The sequence below is a fragment of the Biomphalaria glabrata genome, chromosome 5, assembly GCF_947242115.1.
Source record: "Biomphalaria glabrata chromosome 5, xgBioGlab47.1, whole genome shotgun sequence".
Lineage (NCBI taxonomy): Eukaryota > Metazoa > Mollusca > Gastropoda > Planorbidae > Biomphalaria > Biomphalaria glabrata.
Genome location: NC_074715.1, coordinates 10,053,897 through 10,073,591, shown reverse-complemented (window position 1 = coordinate 10,073,591; position 19,695 = coordinate 10,053,897). Strand labels below are relative to the sequence as shown.

Below are 19,695 nucleotides of genomic sequence, written 5' to 3'. Positions count from 1 at the left end.
TACACAGTTTAATAACACTGCACGTTCTATCATTGTTTTTAATAATATTTTACACTTCAAAATAAATCTTTAAATCTATTACATGTATTCAAGTTTCTCTTTAGACCTTCTGGTCTATAGGGCCCATAATATAAAGGTCATCTGATTCTGCGGCCTTCAATTAACGAGGGTGTCATGTGGCCAGATCAACGAACAAACCCCTTTACTTTTTTACAACTAATGTCAAGTACCCATTAGAGCTGGGTGGACTCTGAAGTGGACTCTGAAGAGCCCAACGGTTCGAAATTCAAAATCCTAGTCTTCACCTGGAACCACCGGTTCGAAAGCTAAACGCTTTACCGCTCAACCACAGCGCCTTCATCTTTAAATCAAAATTTTATAAATTATAATGCTATAAATTTCTGTAATACTACTTGTATTACTTATATTAAGTGAAAAACAAGTAAAAACAAGTAATTATATTATACAAACCCTAATCTACAATTAGTCAATTTTTAAAAAATATTTTGAGCACAATTATCTACACTCCTCAATACAATGATTTATAAACTTTAACACCTCATTTACAACTTTATTTTTATACATATAATTAATACAAATTACAAATTTGTATTGTCGACGAACAGAGCTAAGGTTGTTATCCTAAAAAAAAATCAACCTTTGAATGAGCATTGCTACATATCACAGTGAGAATCATTGCGGAATTATTTTTTTTTCTCAGGCGGCTACAGAAATATCACAATTAAAAAATTTAATAACTTCGCACAATGGATTGAAAGTTCTTTAATTGTTGGTACGAAGTCCGCTACTGTATATGGAGTTAGTGATGAATCATCTGAACCTATTGGAGCGCTTACATTTTCCCTGACCAGCTGGTCTACGAATAAAACTTTGACATTGTTACTCTGTGAAGTTGAGGCATTTACAGGTCAGTGACTAAATAAGCATATAAGTAATAGCATATATATATATATATATATATAAAGCAAATAGATTAGAGACAGGGTTATTAGTTTTTTTTTTTAGAAAAGCTTTGTTTTTTATTTTAAAAAAAAAGGAATATTTATACATTGGTTGTTTCTTTGTCCAGAATGCAGAGAAGGTACTTGGGGTGTACACTGTCGAAACAAATGTCATGAGAGTTGTCCAGACTCGTGCCGCTTTGATGATGGACTGTGCAGTAACACTTGCTTCGGATATAGTGACCCATTAAGATGTACAAATGGTAAACCAAATATAAGTAGAGATTAAATTTGTTTCGCGCTATTGTCCTAGCACAAAAAGACAGTCTACAGTCAATAGGTATGAAACCATTTATTAATTACGATAAGACCTCTACCTACCACTTGCTTTAATGTATTTTAAATTATTTTTCTAAAAGTAATAATGATCTTCTTTGAAGAAACTCACTTGAGTCGATAGCTATCACCTATGTATGTGATTTATAGAGTCATCAAGTTCACTTAAATTAAGTTAATGAAAATACATTTAATTATTATAGTATCATTTTCAAAAACATAAACTAAAAGTTATTTTCTATCGCTGAAAGCATCAAGATTCGTTCTTTTATTTAGTAATACCTTTTTACTATGACAATTTTACTGTGTCTATTTTAATATGTCTATTTTATTGTGACTATTTTACCGTGACTATTTTACCAGGCGAGGACTGGCTATATGGGCAAACGGACAAATGCCCGGTGGGCCGGTACCAAATGGGCCGGTCTGGTCGCGAGCAAATAAAAAAAAATCAATGCAAACAAATTTAAAAAAAAAGTGACAGCCATTTTATATGGTAATGCCCGGGCCGGTTTATATGGTAATGACCGGGCCGGTTTATATGGTAATGCCCGGGCCGATTTTGATACCCAGTCCGCCTCTGTATTTTACTGTGACTATTTTACTGTGACTATTTTACTGTAACTATTTTACTGTGACTATTTTACTGTGACTATTTTACTGTGACTATTTTACTGTGTCTATTTTACTGTGACTATCTTACTGTGACTCTTTTACTGTAACTATTTTACTGTGAATTTAAATCAACAATCCATTTTCAGAGTAATAAAAAATGCAATAATAAGTTTTATTACCATATTATACACATACACGTAATACTCCATAACGCAAGGATCGTTTTTGGTGACACCCAAACGTTTCGCACCGGGTGACACCGACCCTAATGACGCCACTGCATCTTAACCCTATGAAAACTCCCGATTGACTGCTGATTTTAGATTCTATATTCCGCGTCTTTTTTCTCCACCTATCGTCCGTTTTCTTACTTCCTGTGGCGTAAACAATCAAATCATAGCTTTCTATCAGGTGACGAGAGCTTTTTTGGTTTGAGTGACAGATGTTGTAACTCAATGGGTTTTGACTCAATTTTGAGTTTAAACCCCACTTTAGCGAGGTTTGAAGGTAAAAAATACCTCTTTAATAATAAAAACAATGCAAAAAAAATCCACCCCAAACCCCCCTCCCCGGAAAAGAATTCTGGCTACGCCATGTATATATATATATATATATATATATATATATATATATATATATTTATATATATATATATATATATATATATATATATATATATATATATATATATATATATATATATGGGTGTGATTGTGAGTGTATATTTATATTTATATAATTTCGGCCTCCTTCAGTCATAGAGCGACTAAGGTTCATCTCGAACACTTTTTTATGTGGCTGTGGCTATTTTGGAGAGACACTTCTGTTAAGGTGGCTTACGATTTGGTATATATATATATATATACAGAGAGAGAGAGAGAGAGAGAGAGAGAGAGAGAGTGAGTTACAATATAGTAAAGTCCTCTTTTCAGACCTTCCGACTTATAGAATAGACGATGTAAAAGTGATATGTTTCTGTTGTCCACAGTTAACGAGACTGTCATGTGGCCAGCACACTGACCAACTACCTTTACTTTACCCTAATTTAACTCAGGTATCCTATAGGTATCCTATAGAGCTAAATGAAACCAGAGATATCCAGAAATTCAAGGTCCATCCTTCACCATGAATCGAACCCAGGACCCTTCTGTTCGGAAGATAGGTGCTTTGCAATTTACAACTCAGCCTTTTCACCTTCATATATATATATATATATGTATATATATATATATATATATATATATATATATATATATAGTTACACCGTACAGTGGTTAATAAAATATTCAGTGCATCCAATAATTTTGACTTTTAAATAATATCAATCCTCTAAATTGTGACAGCAATATCATTTACTTTATATCTAGCCGTCTTTGTTGCAGCTCAAGTTACGGTTAAATGTTTAATATTTAGGTACATTGACTTAGCTGTATGCAATATAGGTTAGTGGTCTCTAATGTTGTTGTTTTTTTACAATAATGAAATTAGTTCACTTCTTAACCTGCTATGGAGAAGTTGACCTTGGGTATCATGAAAGGGGTTAATTTTCACGAGAATAGGAAAGAAAATACATTTATTTTAATTAAGCTTAGTGCATTTTGAAATAGTCGGAGTTGGAATGTTGAGGAGTGCGGATGTTTGACGATGATGTCAACTGTGGTAGTAATTTGTTTTTAACCTTTTTTTATATTTCTATAAAATTTTAAGGTTGCACATTTGGTAAATGGGGTATCAACTGTAATCAAATATGTCCAACAAATTGTTTCAATTCGTCTTGTGATGGTATTTCTGGAATGTGTACCCAAGGATGTTTGGGATATAGCGATCCACCTAAATGTATATTAGGTACGATAGACTTATTTTTCTAACATACGAATATTTTAATTTTCCTTTTACCAGAATCAACATTCATTGAAATGAGATGCCATTTTGTACACGTTTTCAGGGTCTAATTATGTTTCATTGCAAGTATCAAAGTAAGCTTTAAGATAAAGGTAAAGACAACTAGACACATGGGGCACACATTTGAAACCTAGATAAAGCTATTTTACATTTGTATTGAACCAAAAAATACTAGAATACCAATACCATGGCTTTATTCCACAAAATTAGACATCAGTAAACAGTGAATGAAACCAGCACGTCTCGCATAACACTGATGCAGTACTATATAGTATATACACACACACACTGGACATGAAACACACACACACTGGACATGAAACACACACACTGGACAGGACCTTCTGACACGCTGGACGCACCCAGAAAATCAACTCAGTTACACTACAATCACCCCGCCTAAAAGTTATTGGAACATAAACATGTAAATAATAGTGAAGGTCAACGATATAGGGGGCCTAAGTATCCCTACAGAATACTTACAGAGTGACTCTATTGAAAAGCATTGTATAACTATAAACAAACACGTTATACACTATAAAATTATCAGTCACTAAGTGTCATATTATGCATACAAATATTAGGTTAGACCATTAGAGAAAAAGAGTCTTGAATAATAATGTAATAAGTAATACAATACAAAAAGTCTAACTAGAAAAGATTTACACTATAAAATGATCAGCTCTAAGTGTGTCATATTAAGCCTACATATACAGAGTTAGAACTTGTGATATGGAAAAATAAGTAAATACATATTAGACCTAATAAGTAGGTCTTCGTCTTCTTGGTCTTAGGTTATATCTACCAGGACCAATACTGCCGTTGCTTTGAATTGGTGTCATGGGCGGCTCTGTAACTGGAGACTCAGCCCCTGCATTTACTTCTTGTCGATGTGCATTTTTCCCCTGTTGTACATTTGTGTTAGGAGCAACTATTAGTTCCATAGTCACAGGTAGAGGGTTACCCCCCCCCCCCCTCAATGTGCAGACAAAGCAATGATGTTACCAAATGGAAGAAATCAGAAACACTCTGGAACACCTAGAAAATCATATTGTGGAACGTACGGTAGCACCGGTCATTGAAATCTTCTTAACAGACTCACTTACCTGCCTACAGGTTCTTAGCCTGTTCGGAGACATGCAAACCCTACAGAACAATGCCAGTTACCTGAAACGTACTATAGGGTATCAATCTCATAACGGATCCTTAGTGCATGGAGACTTACGACGGGCGCAGAAGACAGAGAGAATGCCCTAATAGACACGCGGAAGAAAAAAAAACAACTATATTTTGCATCAAATATGAACATATATACAGCTGGCAAGTGGGTTTGCATAAGCCATGTGAAACGCTGCACTCGGCACTCATCCTTAATTGTTTGCATCGAACATGTTGCCATTAAATTAAAATAAATAAATAATACATTTAAACATTAATAATTATAAAAAAAATAAAAAGTAAATCTGCTTAAATCAGTGATTCCCAAAGTGGTCTATATAGACCCCCAGGGGTCTACGAGGACTTCAAAGGGGTCTACGAAAGTTAAAATGGGAATTGGGGGTCTATGAGATGTGCTCGGGGGTCTACGATAAAGAATCGCAATTCAGCATGTCGTGACTTTAATTTTGACAATTGGACTTTTTTCATCCACACATTTATGATTTGTACCTTAGGGATTCCTTAAAAAATTTTATCCTGCTGATTAAATGAAATATTGTTCAATTTAATTTGATAACTATATTTAAATAGTGTAGTTTTGTCTAGTTTAAAATTTAAACAAAAGAAATGTAGACTGTACAGCGTTAAGTATTTGAAATTGAACTTCATTACTTACTAGTCAAACAAGGGGGTGTTAATGTGCCCTTTTTTATGATGCTATGAAACCAATTAAGCTGAAGAATCATTTGAGATGATGCCACCCTGATAAAAAGATAAAAGTTTGCAAAACTTTCAAACACTCAAAGATAAAGTTCAGAATACACCCACAAAATCTCTTGTAAACACAAACTTATATCATTAAAAGAATTTCATGTTTGGGTTTTGTGGCCGGTGTCTTGTTTTGGGACTATTGATGAAGAATGCAATTTTGAAGACATGGTTGGCATTCTCTGGTGACACTCCAAAAGGGCTAATTACAATGGTCCCAATTTTAAGCTTCCGGAACATATATTTTCTCATTATAATGTATACGGTTCTGATGTGAACAGTTATAGGTGGCCCTATTGGATAGTTTATAATAGGTTTCATCTTCCTTGTATATTGAATAAGAGCTTGTCCATTTCTCGTTTTTACAATTCACTATTAGTTTCTTCATTTCTTCCTGATAGAGTGTGATGTTCAAGTGTGTATTTGTTTTCTCACATTTGGCAAGTCAGTCAGCCTTCTATTTCCTTCTATTTCAATATTGGAGAACAGTGTTCTTGCTGTTGTTGTGCTTTACAATGTGACCCAATATGTTTTGTACAAAATCTTTTGGATGCTCCTTCAGATTATGTGGATAATAACATCCAATCCCAAATCTCCCGACGGGAGATGCGAGCAGGCAAGGTGACAACCGAACATCAGTCCATGCATCATGAGGCATCAGAGTTTGTCAAGCTTTGAAGGACAATTTTTATATTAGTCATGAAATAAATTTAACTGTTTGGTGAATTTGGCTGATTTGCTAGCATGGTAGCTGTTAGATTCAGTGCTCATATTTCATCTCTGTGGTTGTCATAGAGCTCATTAGTTACAATGAACTTAATTTTAAAATTATTTTTTCTCCATTTGGCCGTTAAATGAGTATACCAGCTCCTCCGTTTGTGTAGGCTTTCTGAGAACCATCCATGCAAACTCTGACTTATCGGTTGTTAGGGCGATGGATTTGTAGAAGAGTTCACTAAATTCTTGAGCTCTGTTGGAATATAGTCAAATATTTCTTTCTTCTTATGTAAGTCTTTGCAAACAACATATTTCTGCTATCAACATATTTCTCTATGCAGCTGAGTCAACCTTGTCTAGTAATGATTTTTTTATTCAAATTATTATGGATCAAGAAATCCACGAAAAACTGCTCTTTGTGAAAACTTTTACTATGATACTTAAGGCACATTAATCTTTAATGTTTTGAAGAACTACTTCATAAAACAACAAATCCCTATATGAAAAATAATCTCCGTAGCAACGGATGGTGAGCTTGCAAGCCTATAAAAACAAATGTTTCCAATGTGTTTAGTGATTGTATGCTGTATGTGTTGTGTTAACTATTAAATAATGGGTTGAAATTTGAATTTTGTTATTAATTTATTTTAAAAAATAGATTCAACTTAAAATGTAGTTTTAAATTACTCTTTCACTCCTCGTGTCACTGGTTAGATATTATTTTAAACAAAATGTGTAATTTGAAATTGATGAATTTTCAAAAATTCAATATAACTTAAGCAGGGGGTCTACGGAAAACCAGAAAACATGGCAAGGTGTCTACAAGACAAAAAAGTTTGGGAACCACTGGCTTAAATGAACAATGTTGTCTGTACATACTGGCAAATCCAATTAAAAGATATAAAAACAATTTTAAACAACTTCTTAAGGTTAGAATACGCAGCGAAGTGTTATAATATTTGCTCTTAGATAATATGTAATGACTAGATTTAAAACAAATATATTTATATATATATATAAATACAGAACAAAAGTAATAAAAGTAGTCATCTACTCTTTTACTAGTGCTACCGGAGCATGGAATGGATTGGTTGCTTTGTAAAGTTTAAGGCATTGATTTACATTAGGGGTGCATCGGATAGTAGATCCGGCACCAGCACCGCTTTCGGCCGAATATCCTGTCATTTTTCACTATTCATATTCGGCTCCGGCCGATCATGCCTGCTAGATAGTTGGCCGAATAGAAAAATGTACACCGTAGTACCTATATTTCTATTAATTTTGTTAGGCGCTTCCGAGCTCTGTCTTGTGCAGGTAAGTCAAACGGAGGTTACACTTAAATACTGAAACAACGCAGGCGAAAGGCCAAGAATATAAGGGTAGTCGACGCTTAATACGTAATGAAGGGAACCGTCGAATGTCGACAAACTAAATCTCTATGTCCATAAAATCTTTTAAAGCCGCCCAAAATAGTCTGTTTACTTTTGTTTTCTTTTTTTTTGTTAATCCTTGTAGTGTTTAGTATTCACGTCACAATTTCTTAAGCAAAACTAATTCCAAATCTTGCCATAGCCTTATGCACAAAGTATGTGTGGTTCCAATAATGTCGTGTAGTAACCTAATAAAATACTACATGAAGACATGTCTTGATTCTAGGCTTTATTGAACAAGAATGACAAAACTGTTCACAATAACACAGTACACACACACACAAGCTGACCTGGACACCATGACATTTTGACACACTAGAACAGATCAGTTCACAACACACAACAAGAAATATAAATACACAACATGTCGCTCATTACATGCATTAACGCATGCATTTTTAAAATAAAATAATGTGCTTCTAAAACTATGGATATGTACCTAACCTCTTTTATTACCAAGACAAGGGGTATTAATTTAAATAGAAATTGAAACTTTACATACAACATCGGAAATACATACATAGCAGCGATCGATGGCTGACACATTTTTAAAATTTTGTCTTGACCTACGAATGGGTTAGATAACAAGTTATATTTCCTAACAAGTCACGCTGACCAGACGTCTGTTAATTTGTGCGGGCAAATCTCCGGTTACTGAGATTGCTAACTTTGAGATAAATGCCAATTAGGAGGTTTGACATAAAATACACACCTACAAGAGTGATAGTTTGCTACACAAACCAAATGTATATTATTTTATTTCTTTGCTCAGTAATCCCCTAAATAATTTTAATGTATATACAGGAAGAAAGGTTCAGATTTCTGGAGATCAGAATAGATTGTCTGAAATACATGAACATATACATCTACTCGCTATGCAATCCAGAATGCACTATATTTTCTAGACCTAAATAAAAATGTGTGCAGTATACAAGTACAGATTAATTTGTAATATATGAAATATAATACATTATGTAATATATACTAAAAGATTCGGATCATCTTTAATTCATCAATGTCTAATATAGTTTAAAACAATAAAGTTGCTAGACCTAGATCTTAAAAACAGGCATACAGACTGCAATTTAACCAATTGTATACTCCTTCTTAACTAATTCTATAAATAGGTATACTTGAAGTTCTCGCTGTTACTTAAATAGGCCTATAGTTTGCTGCAAATTAATTAATCTAAACTCTAAACCACTAAATATTGGCCTACAATCCTTCAGATTCTAACTGAAAACTAACAGCCACTAACACTATCAAGCATTAGAAGCCAACACAGGTATTGGTCGGTGATGCCATTAAAAAAAGAAGCCTGTTGATGGTATGAAATACATGAACACATACATCTACCCATTATGCAATCCAGATAGCAATTTACTTTTGAAAGATTTACATTACTTAAATATACGTTTAGGTATATAAATTTGCCATCACACATACGCGTTTACAGTTGGTACATAAACCCACACCATCTCATATACTACAAAGATTAATTTGTGAAAGACCTATCTGTTAATAAACGCTGTTAAATTTTTATTTATCAATCAGTAATAGAGTTTAAAACAATAAGGTAATTAAAAGTAAAAAAAAATATGAATATAGTTATGTTATTTACAAGATTAGCAAAATCTTCAGTAAAACGAGACATTTAAAAGTTCGATAAGTATCCTGCTCCGGTCGAATATTAATTATATTTGAATAGCCGGCCATATTCGGCTCAGGTCGGATATTAAAAAGTAATATCTGGTGCACCCTTAATAAACATGCATGACTAGATTGACATCGGGACACTCGAAATGAAATAATTTTAAACTTTTGTTTCAACATAGCGTGTACAGCAGGACTCTATGGTATCAACTGTTCTTCAAGATGTTCAGACCAGTGTCTAAATCCGACTTGCGATGCAATAACTGGGCATTGTATTCGTTGTAGAGAAGGATTTCAAGGTTTATTTTGTGAGCAAGGTAAAAAATTCTATTTATTACATTTATGATTTCCAAAGAGTGAATTCGGTTACAGCAAATCACTAAATATGTCTTCTGAGATGTGATGATTTTATGCATGTAAGGCTATCGTTGTTTCTTTTTTTTTTTTTTGTTTGTTTTTTTTTTTTGTGTTTTTTTCAGTGGTGGGATGTGATTGATATAATTAAAATAAAATATAGGGACACAAGCAAACTCTGCTTCCAACAATTAAAAGCTACATAAAATACATTTTAACAAAATATATTAACTAGTCGACCCGTGGCATAACATGCACCGCTATTTAGTGAAGGGTGAACACTTCCTGAAAGACACAGTTGTCCAAAAGGGTTTGCGCAAACGACTGGGTGCGAGAAATGCGCGGCGGGAGGGGGAGGGAGGAGGGTTAGAGAGTTGGCGTGCATGCGTGGTGTCCCGCATGCATGGGCGACGTAGAGAATTAAATATACAGAGATTAAAACAGAAAAACACGGTGTAATTTACAACCTTCCGTTAATAACCCTAACTACTTTGAACCTCAATAGCTGCTTTCTGTAAACAATAAGTAAAGTAAGTAACGTTCCCCTATCAGACCTTCTGATGTATAGGGCAGATGATGTTTCTCTGGCCCACGGTTACGAGGTTTTCATGTGGCCAGCACAACGACGTACCACCTTTTTTTTATTTTCCCCAACTAACACCAGGTACCCATTCTAGGTGCCCAAAGATCCCGAAATAAAAAAAATCCAGTCTTCATCAGCATTCGAGCCCAATATCCCCGGTTCAGAAGCCAAGCGCTTTCCCGCTCAACCACCGCGCCTCCTCTGTAAACAATATAATCCACTAATACATTCCGCAAGGTCTATTAATAGTTGTTTTTCGTTCTTTTCTGTTTTTTTTTTTTTGCCATGTATGGAATCACTTTCAATGATATACACCTACTTTCTTTAATGTGTTATTGTCACAAGACGCTAGCAGTGTGCTGGCGCCTACTTCAACTGGTCGTTGTCTAGGGTGATTCTGGAGGCCCGACTGTTGACGCTGGAACGTGTATTAATCTTTCGTGGCTTTAGCTGGTCGCGATTTAGGTGTTTGTGTATACAATTAACATATAACACTGAAAACCAGAATATAGTTAGAAACACGTAGGCGTATAACTTTATTTACATACAATATAGAATCTTCCTAAAACATTTAAATACAGGTACATCAACAAAACTGACCACGACTAAACTAAGATCTCTAAATGACTCTAAACGTTAGATTTCAATATAGTATTCTAAGAAGCGGGAAAATGCGACCCTCCGCTCTACAAAGCCCACGCCAACTGCCCCTTTTTCCTCAAAGTCCCCAGGTCACCCTGCCTCGTTGTAGACCAGGTCACCTGGTCACGTGACAATAAAATAAATATTAAAGTATTAAAAAAAGTACTTATTTCTCTTCCCAATACTAAAATAAATCTAATTCAATTAATTGAAATATACTTAAAACATAAATAATTGTATTTGATTTAAAATAGAAATAACAGTAAAAAAAAAAAAAACATTCCACAATAACTAAGGCGGGTAAGGGGTCAGTTAGGTCAACATTCCTTAGCCAGGCCCGTAGTGGACTGTTGTGTTCTGCTACACACACACACAAACGGGTGTGGGCTCACAGCGGTTTGTGACAGTTATTTTCTTCATTGCTCTCTCCGTCAGCCTTTTCTTCTGTTTCCAGGTACTGTTCCCCAATGGAAGGTCTTTGCGGGCCAAGAGAACCTAATGATATGACCATACAATTTTAGTTTGCGTTTTTTTACCGTCGCCAGCATGTCTTGTTGGGGTCGAATCGCCGTTTACAATCTCTCCTTTTATGATGCGCCCTTTTTAGTACCCAAAATCCTTCTAAAGCATCTCAATTCCATTGTTATATCCTTCACGCTAGTTCGGCCAATAGCATCCAAGATTTGCAAGGGTATAAAGATGTCACTTTGATTTTTAAAACAACTCATCTGTTTGATATAAGCGTTGAGGTCTATACTTTTATCTTTCCAGATTGTTTTGATTTTTGGACCGTGAACCTCTGGCCTGCTGCTTGTGTTTAGTCTATTTATCCGAAAAGGCAGCGTTGAAGTATTTTGCTTTGAATTATGATGTCAATTATACAAGCCATGTTGGCTATTTTTCAAATTTTTTTTTTATGCATTGGTTTGCATAACATACAATGCAGACGTCTTGGCTATGTGCACCGCAGAGTAAGCCTGTTTTTGTTTCTGTCCCTGTCAAGGTCTACGACTTCATCTTTCCAGATTGTTTTTAGATTTGCATGTACTGCGGTGGACTGTGCACATGCAATTCTGTCCAGCATTTTAGGTTTGGTTTATTTACCTGAAATGACAGTTCTAAAGAATTTCGCCGCCAAAGCTCTATTGATTATTTGTGTTATATTGTGTTTTTTTTTCTAGGCATTTTTTTTGCATACTATATGATGCAGAAGTCTTTTCTCTTGTGCGCCACTGAGTCAGCGAGTTTTTCTTCTGTTCCTGCTAGACCATCTTGGTCATTCTAGGTCGTCTTCCGCAAAGCGAAATTTTGTAATTCTTCATCCTATAATGCTTAAAGTAAATTCATAACCTCCATTATCCTTTCAAAGAAGCCTTGTCTCACTGCAACATAAGCTAGTCACAATGTTATTGTTGAAGCACACTCAACTAATTTCCTGCATGTAAAGGTTCTAGATTACTTTTATTATATCTTTATTTATATTGTACTTATAAGCGTTGGAGAATGTGTCGAATGCCAAACTTTGACGAAAGTTTTATAGAAAAAAAAAAAAAAGATATGAAACAGATTCTGTTGGTGTGAATAGTATTTTTTTGTGCAGAGTATCTTTTGGTGTAGGATTTGTCTTGTTTAAAACTCGTTTGTTCTTTTGATATAGTTTAGTCTGGTACAGGTTGTGGACAGTTTAGCATAATTTTTAACAGGACTTTGCTAGGATTACTCATGAGCTTTTGACAGAGTTGCAATTCCTTTGGCAGGGAAAATTATATTTGTATACATACGCACATTTTTAGGAACAAATGGTTAATAAACAGTTCCCGGTAATTCATTTTTTACTGTAATCTGGTTTTACATTTGTATAACATAATACATTATATACAGCCATTCATCATGTTTGTATGAAACACATTTTTTAAAATATTTCTTTTTGAGTGTAAGAAAATGCCATCAACTGTATTACTATTACACAGTAATCAAGAAAAGTGATGGTTTCTCTGAACAGACCATTATAGCTATCACAGTCTCGTTAGCATCAGCAGCTTTGATAGCTTTAGTGATCTTTCTAATAGCCTTAAAAGCCACAGGTAGGTCAGGAGATTCAAGTGCATTGAAACTTAAATTAAGATCCATACCTGTTACATAAAAGTCATTCTAGAGTTTATTCAACTACTATACCAAGCATATTTTATTTTTATTCATTTACTTCTATCAAAGGATTTTTTCGAAGATACAAAATTGATAATAATAATAATAATGATAGTAAAGATAATATATTTCAATCCAACTGATTTGCTGTTTATTTATTTAAAAAAAAGGAAAAAATGCTACTATTACTGACAGATTACTGGCATCGCCGAACCACTGTCCCATAACAAAGTAAAAACTGAATGGAAAAACAAAGAAAATAAGAGAACCAAAGCTTTAAGATTAAGCGGTTATCTAAAACAACAATATGTTCTGATGTTATTTCAAGGTGGATAATGACAACTGACCTCACCTTCAAGTCCCTTAATATTTCTCAGATCTCATGCCACGTCACAAGAAAATTCCTCAGTGGACACTGTTAAAGGAATTGCAATACATTTTGTTTCTCTCTAACGACGCTCCAGCCTGGCAGTGCCAGAGAATGAATATCAGTTAGTTTCTAAATAATAATAATATTAATTATTATTATTGTATCTTGATACTGTGCTCTGTACGTTTAGATTGGAAATATAGTTAATAATGCTAATTTTGACAGTTGGATATTCCAAAATATATTGTAACTACAATAGAAGTATTTGTGTTCTTTTAAAAATAAATTGAAAGTTTTATCGAACCTTTGCACTCTTTTAATTTAATAATAGGGTATTAGTAATATGTAATCCTTAAATAAATGTAACTATCTACTATCGCTAAGTCGGTTTAAAGGTCTATTATAATTATTTTAATTTAGCTTAGACCACCAGTTCAGCCAAGTACTATTTCTTTCCCTTCTTTAAGATACCAAACAAAACAATTTATTACCAATTTTCAATTAACTAATTGGTTAATTGTTTTCTTGATTCTCTTGTTTGTCAGTTAAAAGAAATAATTGTACAAAAATTTCAGCTTGATCCGAGATAGATGGCGTGTCGGAGAAATAACGTGTACATACTTTATATCAGACTGAGTTGACATATGTTATGTACAAAAATATTTATACTATATGGATAAATAATTTTTTTTACAGGAAAATTATGTTTTGAACATAAGGAAAACATGTAAGTTTTAACACTTTTAACATAGTATACTGAACATATCACTAAAAATGTATATATGTATATATTGTAAAGGTGAAATTGATTTTATAGGCTATGTCACTTCTTCTAGTACCACAAATTAACCTTATTTTTAAAGTAATAAAATATAATATTTGGAAGAGAAACTTGTAAAGAAAAGTAAACTTTCTCTTTCAGACCTTGTGGTCTATAGGGCAGATGATGTAAAGGTCATCTTGTGCCAGCACAACGACCAACCGCCTTTACTTTTCCCCAACTATTGTCGGGTACCCATCAGATGCGCCCAAAGATCGTGAAATTATAAAATCCCAATCTTCACCAGGATTCGAACCCGGAAACCCGGTTCGGAAACTAAGCGCTTTACTGCTCAGCCACCGACCCTCCAGAAACTTGTGGTGCGGATTATTAATTTCTCATTTTTTTGAAATATGTGCTTGAAAAAACATGAAAGAATAGATGATAAGACTATAAATAGTTTTTTTTTTTATTGTGTGTATCTAAAAGTTTAAATTGTATTTTACCTTTTTATTCAAAATTAGAACTCGTTTTGTAAAATGTAAAATATTAGATAAGATAACTTTTATTGACTTCAATTTACAACCTCGGCGTAACATAGATGAAAAGTACGAACAACATTCACACACGACACACATACACATTCACAACAAGTGCTTTATGAATTAGACTTCTGTGTACTTCTCGATATTCGACAGATGATCTTCTAACACATTTATAGGAAAATATAAATATAATTAAAACATTTTTCTTTGCTTTTGTTAAAAGCATTAAAAGCAGTTTATATTTATATGTGAATTCTTTTTAAAAAGACTAACATAAAAGTCATTGCGTAATTACTATAGACTTAACTATACATATTATATTTTTAAACTAGTTTATAAAACTAAAATTCTTTTTAATGTAAGTTGGCCAATATTGAAATATGCTTCCTCTGTTTGAAATTCATCAAACTCAAAAATGCATAAAGAAACTAGTGCAATGGCTAAATGGAGCATGTGATTTAGAATTAATAAATACTTGCATGTATAACACCATTAGTAAAATCAGTATATTTAGAGACCCTATATATAAAAAAATATAATGTAGCAATTATATATACATTTTTATAATTATTTCCTTATTTACTTACAGTCGAAATCTGCCAGAACCTTCAGTGATTCCAAAATGTAAGGGAATTTCGTTACTATCTTTATTTTCTCACGCTATACACTTTTTGTTCAATTTATATTTATTTACTTTATATTTGTGTATAAAACTTAGGTGAAGATCCATATGACTATATTGAGAAACCTGAAGATGAAATGTATAGTAAGATTGATGAAATTGAAATTCAAAATTATTCTAACGGTAAGATAATTTGAACTAATTTTTTAGTTGCACTTTTATGAAAAGAAAAGCCTGTTCGTTGTTTATACTGTTATAAATTTTGTTCGCCTCGTGTAGCACTCGTATTCTCAATTGTAAGGGAAGAATTTGTAAGGGGGCACATGGAGCACCTCATTAGTTATTGTGTTTGATTTTAATAGGTAGTTTCCTTTTCAAACCTTTCGATCTATAGGGCAGATGATCTGTTTCTTTGGCTAACGGTTAACGAGCAGGGTGTCATGTGGCCAGCACAACGACTAACCATCTTTACTTTCTCCAACTAAAGTCAGTTAATCATTAGAGTTCTGTAGATTCGCTCCTTCTGGGTTATAACAAAGCTAACCCATTTTTTATGCTCAGTTATTAAAAATTATAAATGAAATATTAATAAATTTTAAGCTACATTTGAAAATTTATTTTATACTTTTACTAACTAAAGCCATTATTATTTTTCTTTTTAATAATAATAATAATAATAATAATAATAATAATCTTCATTATCCGTGCCGAAATTCGTTTTACATTTGTGCATTACAAATAACATTAATTATGCAAGAATTATGTCTGTTCTTCTACCAATGAAAATCATCATCCTTCAAATCAGAATTTAGCTACGTCTGTGGTTCTGATTGGTTTAAATAAATGTATGAATTCAAGACGGCCTGGAAAAGAAAAAGAAACATAGCTTGAGGAGAGATTGGCAGGCCTGAGTCAGAGAAAGTGTGAAAAAAAGGAAAATGGAAAAATGTGATCAATAAAAAAGAAAAGAAAGATAAGAACAAAAGGAGAAAAAAAAAGACAATAAAGAAAAGTAAGAAAAGAAAAAAAAAGCAAGTGAGAGAAAAAGAAAAAAAAGAGAGAAAAAAATAGAGAAATAGGCAAAAAAACGAAAGAAAGGAAAGGATTGAGGTTCAAAAATGAAAATAATAGCAACAAAATGAAAAGCAAATTGAGAATGATTTAAAAAGGGGTAAAAAGATTGAAATATGGGGAATTTATTTTTAATATATATATATATATAATTTATAACTTTTAACAGTCATTTGATTATCTTTTTCTTTTAAGCTTATGCTTTGCCTGTAATATTTTCACAAGAAGGACACACCAATGAGTTAAATACTAACGAAAACAGAAACGGTAATTTTTTTTTTAATTATAATTTATCTGATTGCATTGATTATCAATCAATACAAAAATAATTATAAAAACAAGAAAAACATAAAAATTACAAAGCTAATACAAATTGTTATTGTATCAAAATAGTTTGGATCAGTTAAATTCGTAATAGTTCTAGGCCAAAAACATTAAATCTGTGCGATTAGAAATATTTTTAGCGTCCCCTGAAAGGGGAAAAGACTCTATTAGTTTTGTGTGAAATGTCTGTCCGTCCGTCCCGTTTAGATCTCGTAAACTAGAAAAAATAGTGAAAATCTGACATCATAATACTTTAGTCCATTCAAAGTTCTGATGCGACGGCTACTTTTTTCTTTTCTAAAAGCGAAAAATCTAATTTTTTTAATTAGTTATTTTATAAAAATACACCTCTTTTACAACTATTCACTATTAATAGTAATAAATACGGAGGCTCTTTAGTAGGGGTGATGCCTACTTACCATATTTTTAGCATATTTATGCAATAGTTTTAGACTTTTTGTAAAAATAATATATTTTTTTTTACATATGTATTGCTACGTTATTGTAAGTTCTGTCTTACTAACTACTAAGTTTACCCAAAAATAATGTTTACTTTTTTTAAAGGGAAAAAACTATTTAGTTTGCATAAAAGTTTCACATAATTTAAAACAACAATTAATAAGTAGATTTTCATATTATCTTGTGAACTATAGCGCTACCATAAGGCGAAAGAACACCTAACTAAAGGAATTATTTTTTTTTTTAATGAAAATGTTTTTTTCTTTTTTTTTACGATTTGAATAAGAGATCGACCCTTTACAAAACAATTAGATCAATTAGATATTCATTATAAGGCATCAGTTCACATTTACTCCCACCTATCCCATGGTCTGCTGGACTGCTGGGGCACCACAGAAGATCTGTTAACTTTTTTTCTCCATTATTTTCAGTCATTTGTCTTTGATAGAATTAAATTCTGATAATATTGAAACCTGCCTTTTTACCTGGCTGGGTGGACCACTTCGGGGACTACACAAACTGTGTGTTTCTACACAAACTGTGTCTGTAACATTGTTACCATTTGTTTTACCAATAGCTTTTGGTTAGCGCTATTTCATGCTTTTAGCTTTCTCAATGCGCTGTGATCCCATTACTAGTCTAAACTAGTTGAAAAAATGGGGGTGGGGGTGGGATGGGAGAAAGACTTATCTGTTTAAATTTTTACAGTATTCGCTTTTTAAAGCATAAATAAATAAAATGGCGGGACGATCAGAGTTCGAACTCACTACTTAAGTGTAGTACCTATAAAAATAGAATATTGTATAAATTTTTTGTTAAAAAAAACTTAATTTAAAACAGTTATCTATAAAAGGGGACTAATTCATCTTATTACTTGGACATAGACTTAGACTTAGATCCCCCCTCTCCGTTCGGCGCATTGGGCGGCAAGCTGTCTCCATAAAGATCTGTCATTGGCCTTGTCTGAAGCCTCCTCCCACCTGATGTCCACTGTTCTGAGGTCCTCCATGAAGGCGTGGCGCCTAGAAATACGTGGAAGTCCCTGTTTCATCTTATACCACCACATCAATCATCTACTACTATTCCCTTGTTCGAGATACAAAAGCTATAGTTAATCAACTAATTGGTTATTTGTTTTTTTAAATTTATCCTTGTTTTTTCAGTAAAAAAAAAATAAGTATGCAAAAATTTACCCCTTTATCCAAGATTGGGTGTCGCAGTAATAACGTTTTCAAACTTTTTGTCAAAGTGAGTTGAAACAAGCTTTGTAAAGACGTATGAAAATGTGACTTGATTCGTTAAAATTACACCTTTTCACCACTTTTCAAACACGAAAAAAAAAATACGAAAAGTTGAATATATTTTACAGATATATAGCGCAAAGGCAGGTAGCGTTTGAATATAAGTGAACTGATCATTAAATATATATATATATTCCCACACCTAAAATTGTTTTCCTTCTTTTTAGCTGCATAATGCTACTCTTTATTTCAGATGTCCAATATGAGAAACCGATCTCTCCATTTTGATGACACGTTCTAAGTTCAAGGTGGCTACAACTCTACGTCAAAGCTGAAAGAACAAATTTATTGTTATATTGCTTTATTGTGATAGTTTTTTCTTCTTTAATCTCTAGATCAATGTGTTTATAGATCTAAACCTAAAATTAAATAAATCTTATATTAGTATTGGCCTGTAGGCCTATATTGAGCATTGTGTTCTTTTTTTTTTTTAAACCAAGTTTTCAATATTTTTGTTTTTTCGTTTTATTAAACAAAAAGCAAAGGATTGCCGCTGTTGACATTTCAATTGTTAATGCTATAAAGGTGTTTTTTTAGTGTGTGTGCCCTTAACACTTAATCATAAGATAAGATAATTTGTTTTTGTCCAATGTAATTGAAATTCAGATTGACTACAATTGACCACCTCAGCGTAACTACTATATCAATAACCATATAGATACAAATACGAATATCATTCAAACACCTAATGTTTACAAATAACCAGCTAATCATCTTCTATTGATAGATAATAGTAATAGCCGCATCTGTTCATGTTTATTTTCCAAATCTTTTTAGATTTTTTTCTTTTTATATTACTTCAAATCATATTACTTCTTTACATAAAATGAACATACTGATGACGGTTTGATAGAAAGGAAACACTAGTTAGATTATCAACTTTTGAAAAGGTCATGGAAGAGTTGAAACCATTAAAACTCTTCTAATTTCCATTAGTGTACATAAAATTAATTCATCTTTAGGCAGACCCTACTACAA

At 32.9% G+C, this 19,695-nt stretch overlaps 1 protein-coding gene across 3 annotated transcripts in view; it reads left to right on the top strand.

Moving 5' to 3' along the window:
* LOC106065539 (uncharacterized) overlaps window positions 1–19,122 on the top strand; it is a 35,861-nt gene extending 16,739 nt beyond the window's left edge. The window contains exons 6-15 of one of the 3 annotated variants that reach the window (XM_056029094.1): window positions 722–928; window positions 1,091–1,225; window positions 3,621–3,758; window positions 9,724–9,858; window positions 13,091–13,204; window positions 14,332–14,362; window positions 15,530–15,564; window positions 15,659–15,745; window positions 16,829–16,900; window positions 18,911–19,122. In XM_056029094.1, coding sequence (XP_055885069.1) covers window positions 722–928; window positions 1,091–1,225; window positions 3,621–3,758; window positions 9,724–9,858; window positions 13,091–13,204; window positions 14,332–14,362; window positions 15,530–15,564; window positions 15,659–15,745; window positions 16,829–16,900; window positions 18,911–18,945 — 989 coding nt within the window. In that variant the 3' untranslated portion in view covers window positions 18,946–19,122. The remainder of the gene's footprint in view (window positions 1–721; window positions 929–1,090; window positions 1,226–3,620; window positions 3,759–9,723; window positions 9,859–13,090; window positions 13,205–14,331; window positions 14,363–15,529; window positions 15,565–15,658; window positions 15,746–16,828; window positions 16,901–18,910) is intronic. The other 2 variants (XM_056029096.1, XM_056029095.1) reach the window with 2 other exon arrangements.
* The last annotated feature ends 573 nt before the right edge of the window (window positions 19,123–19,695 follow it).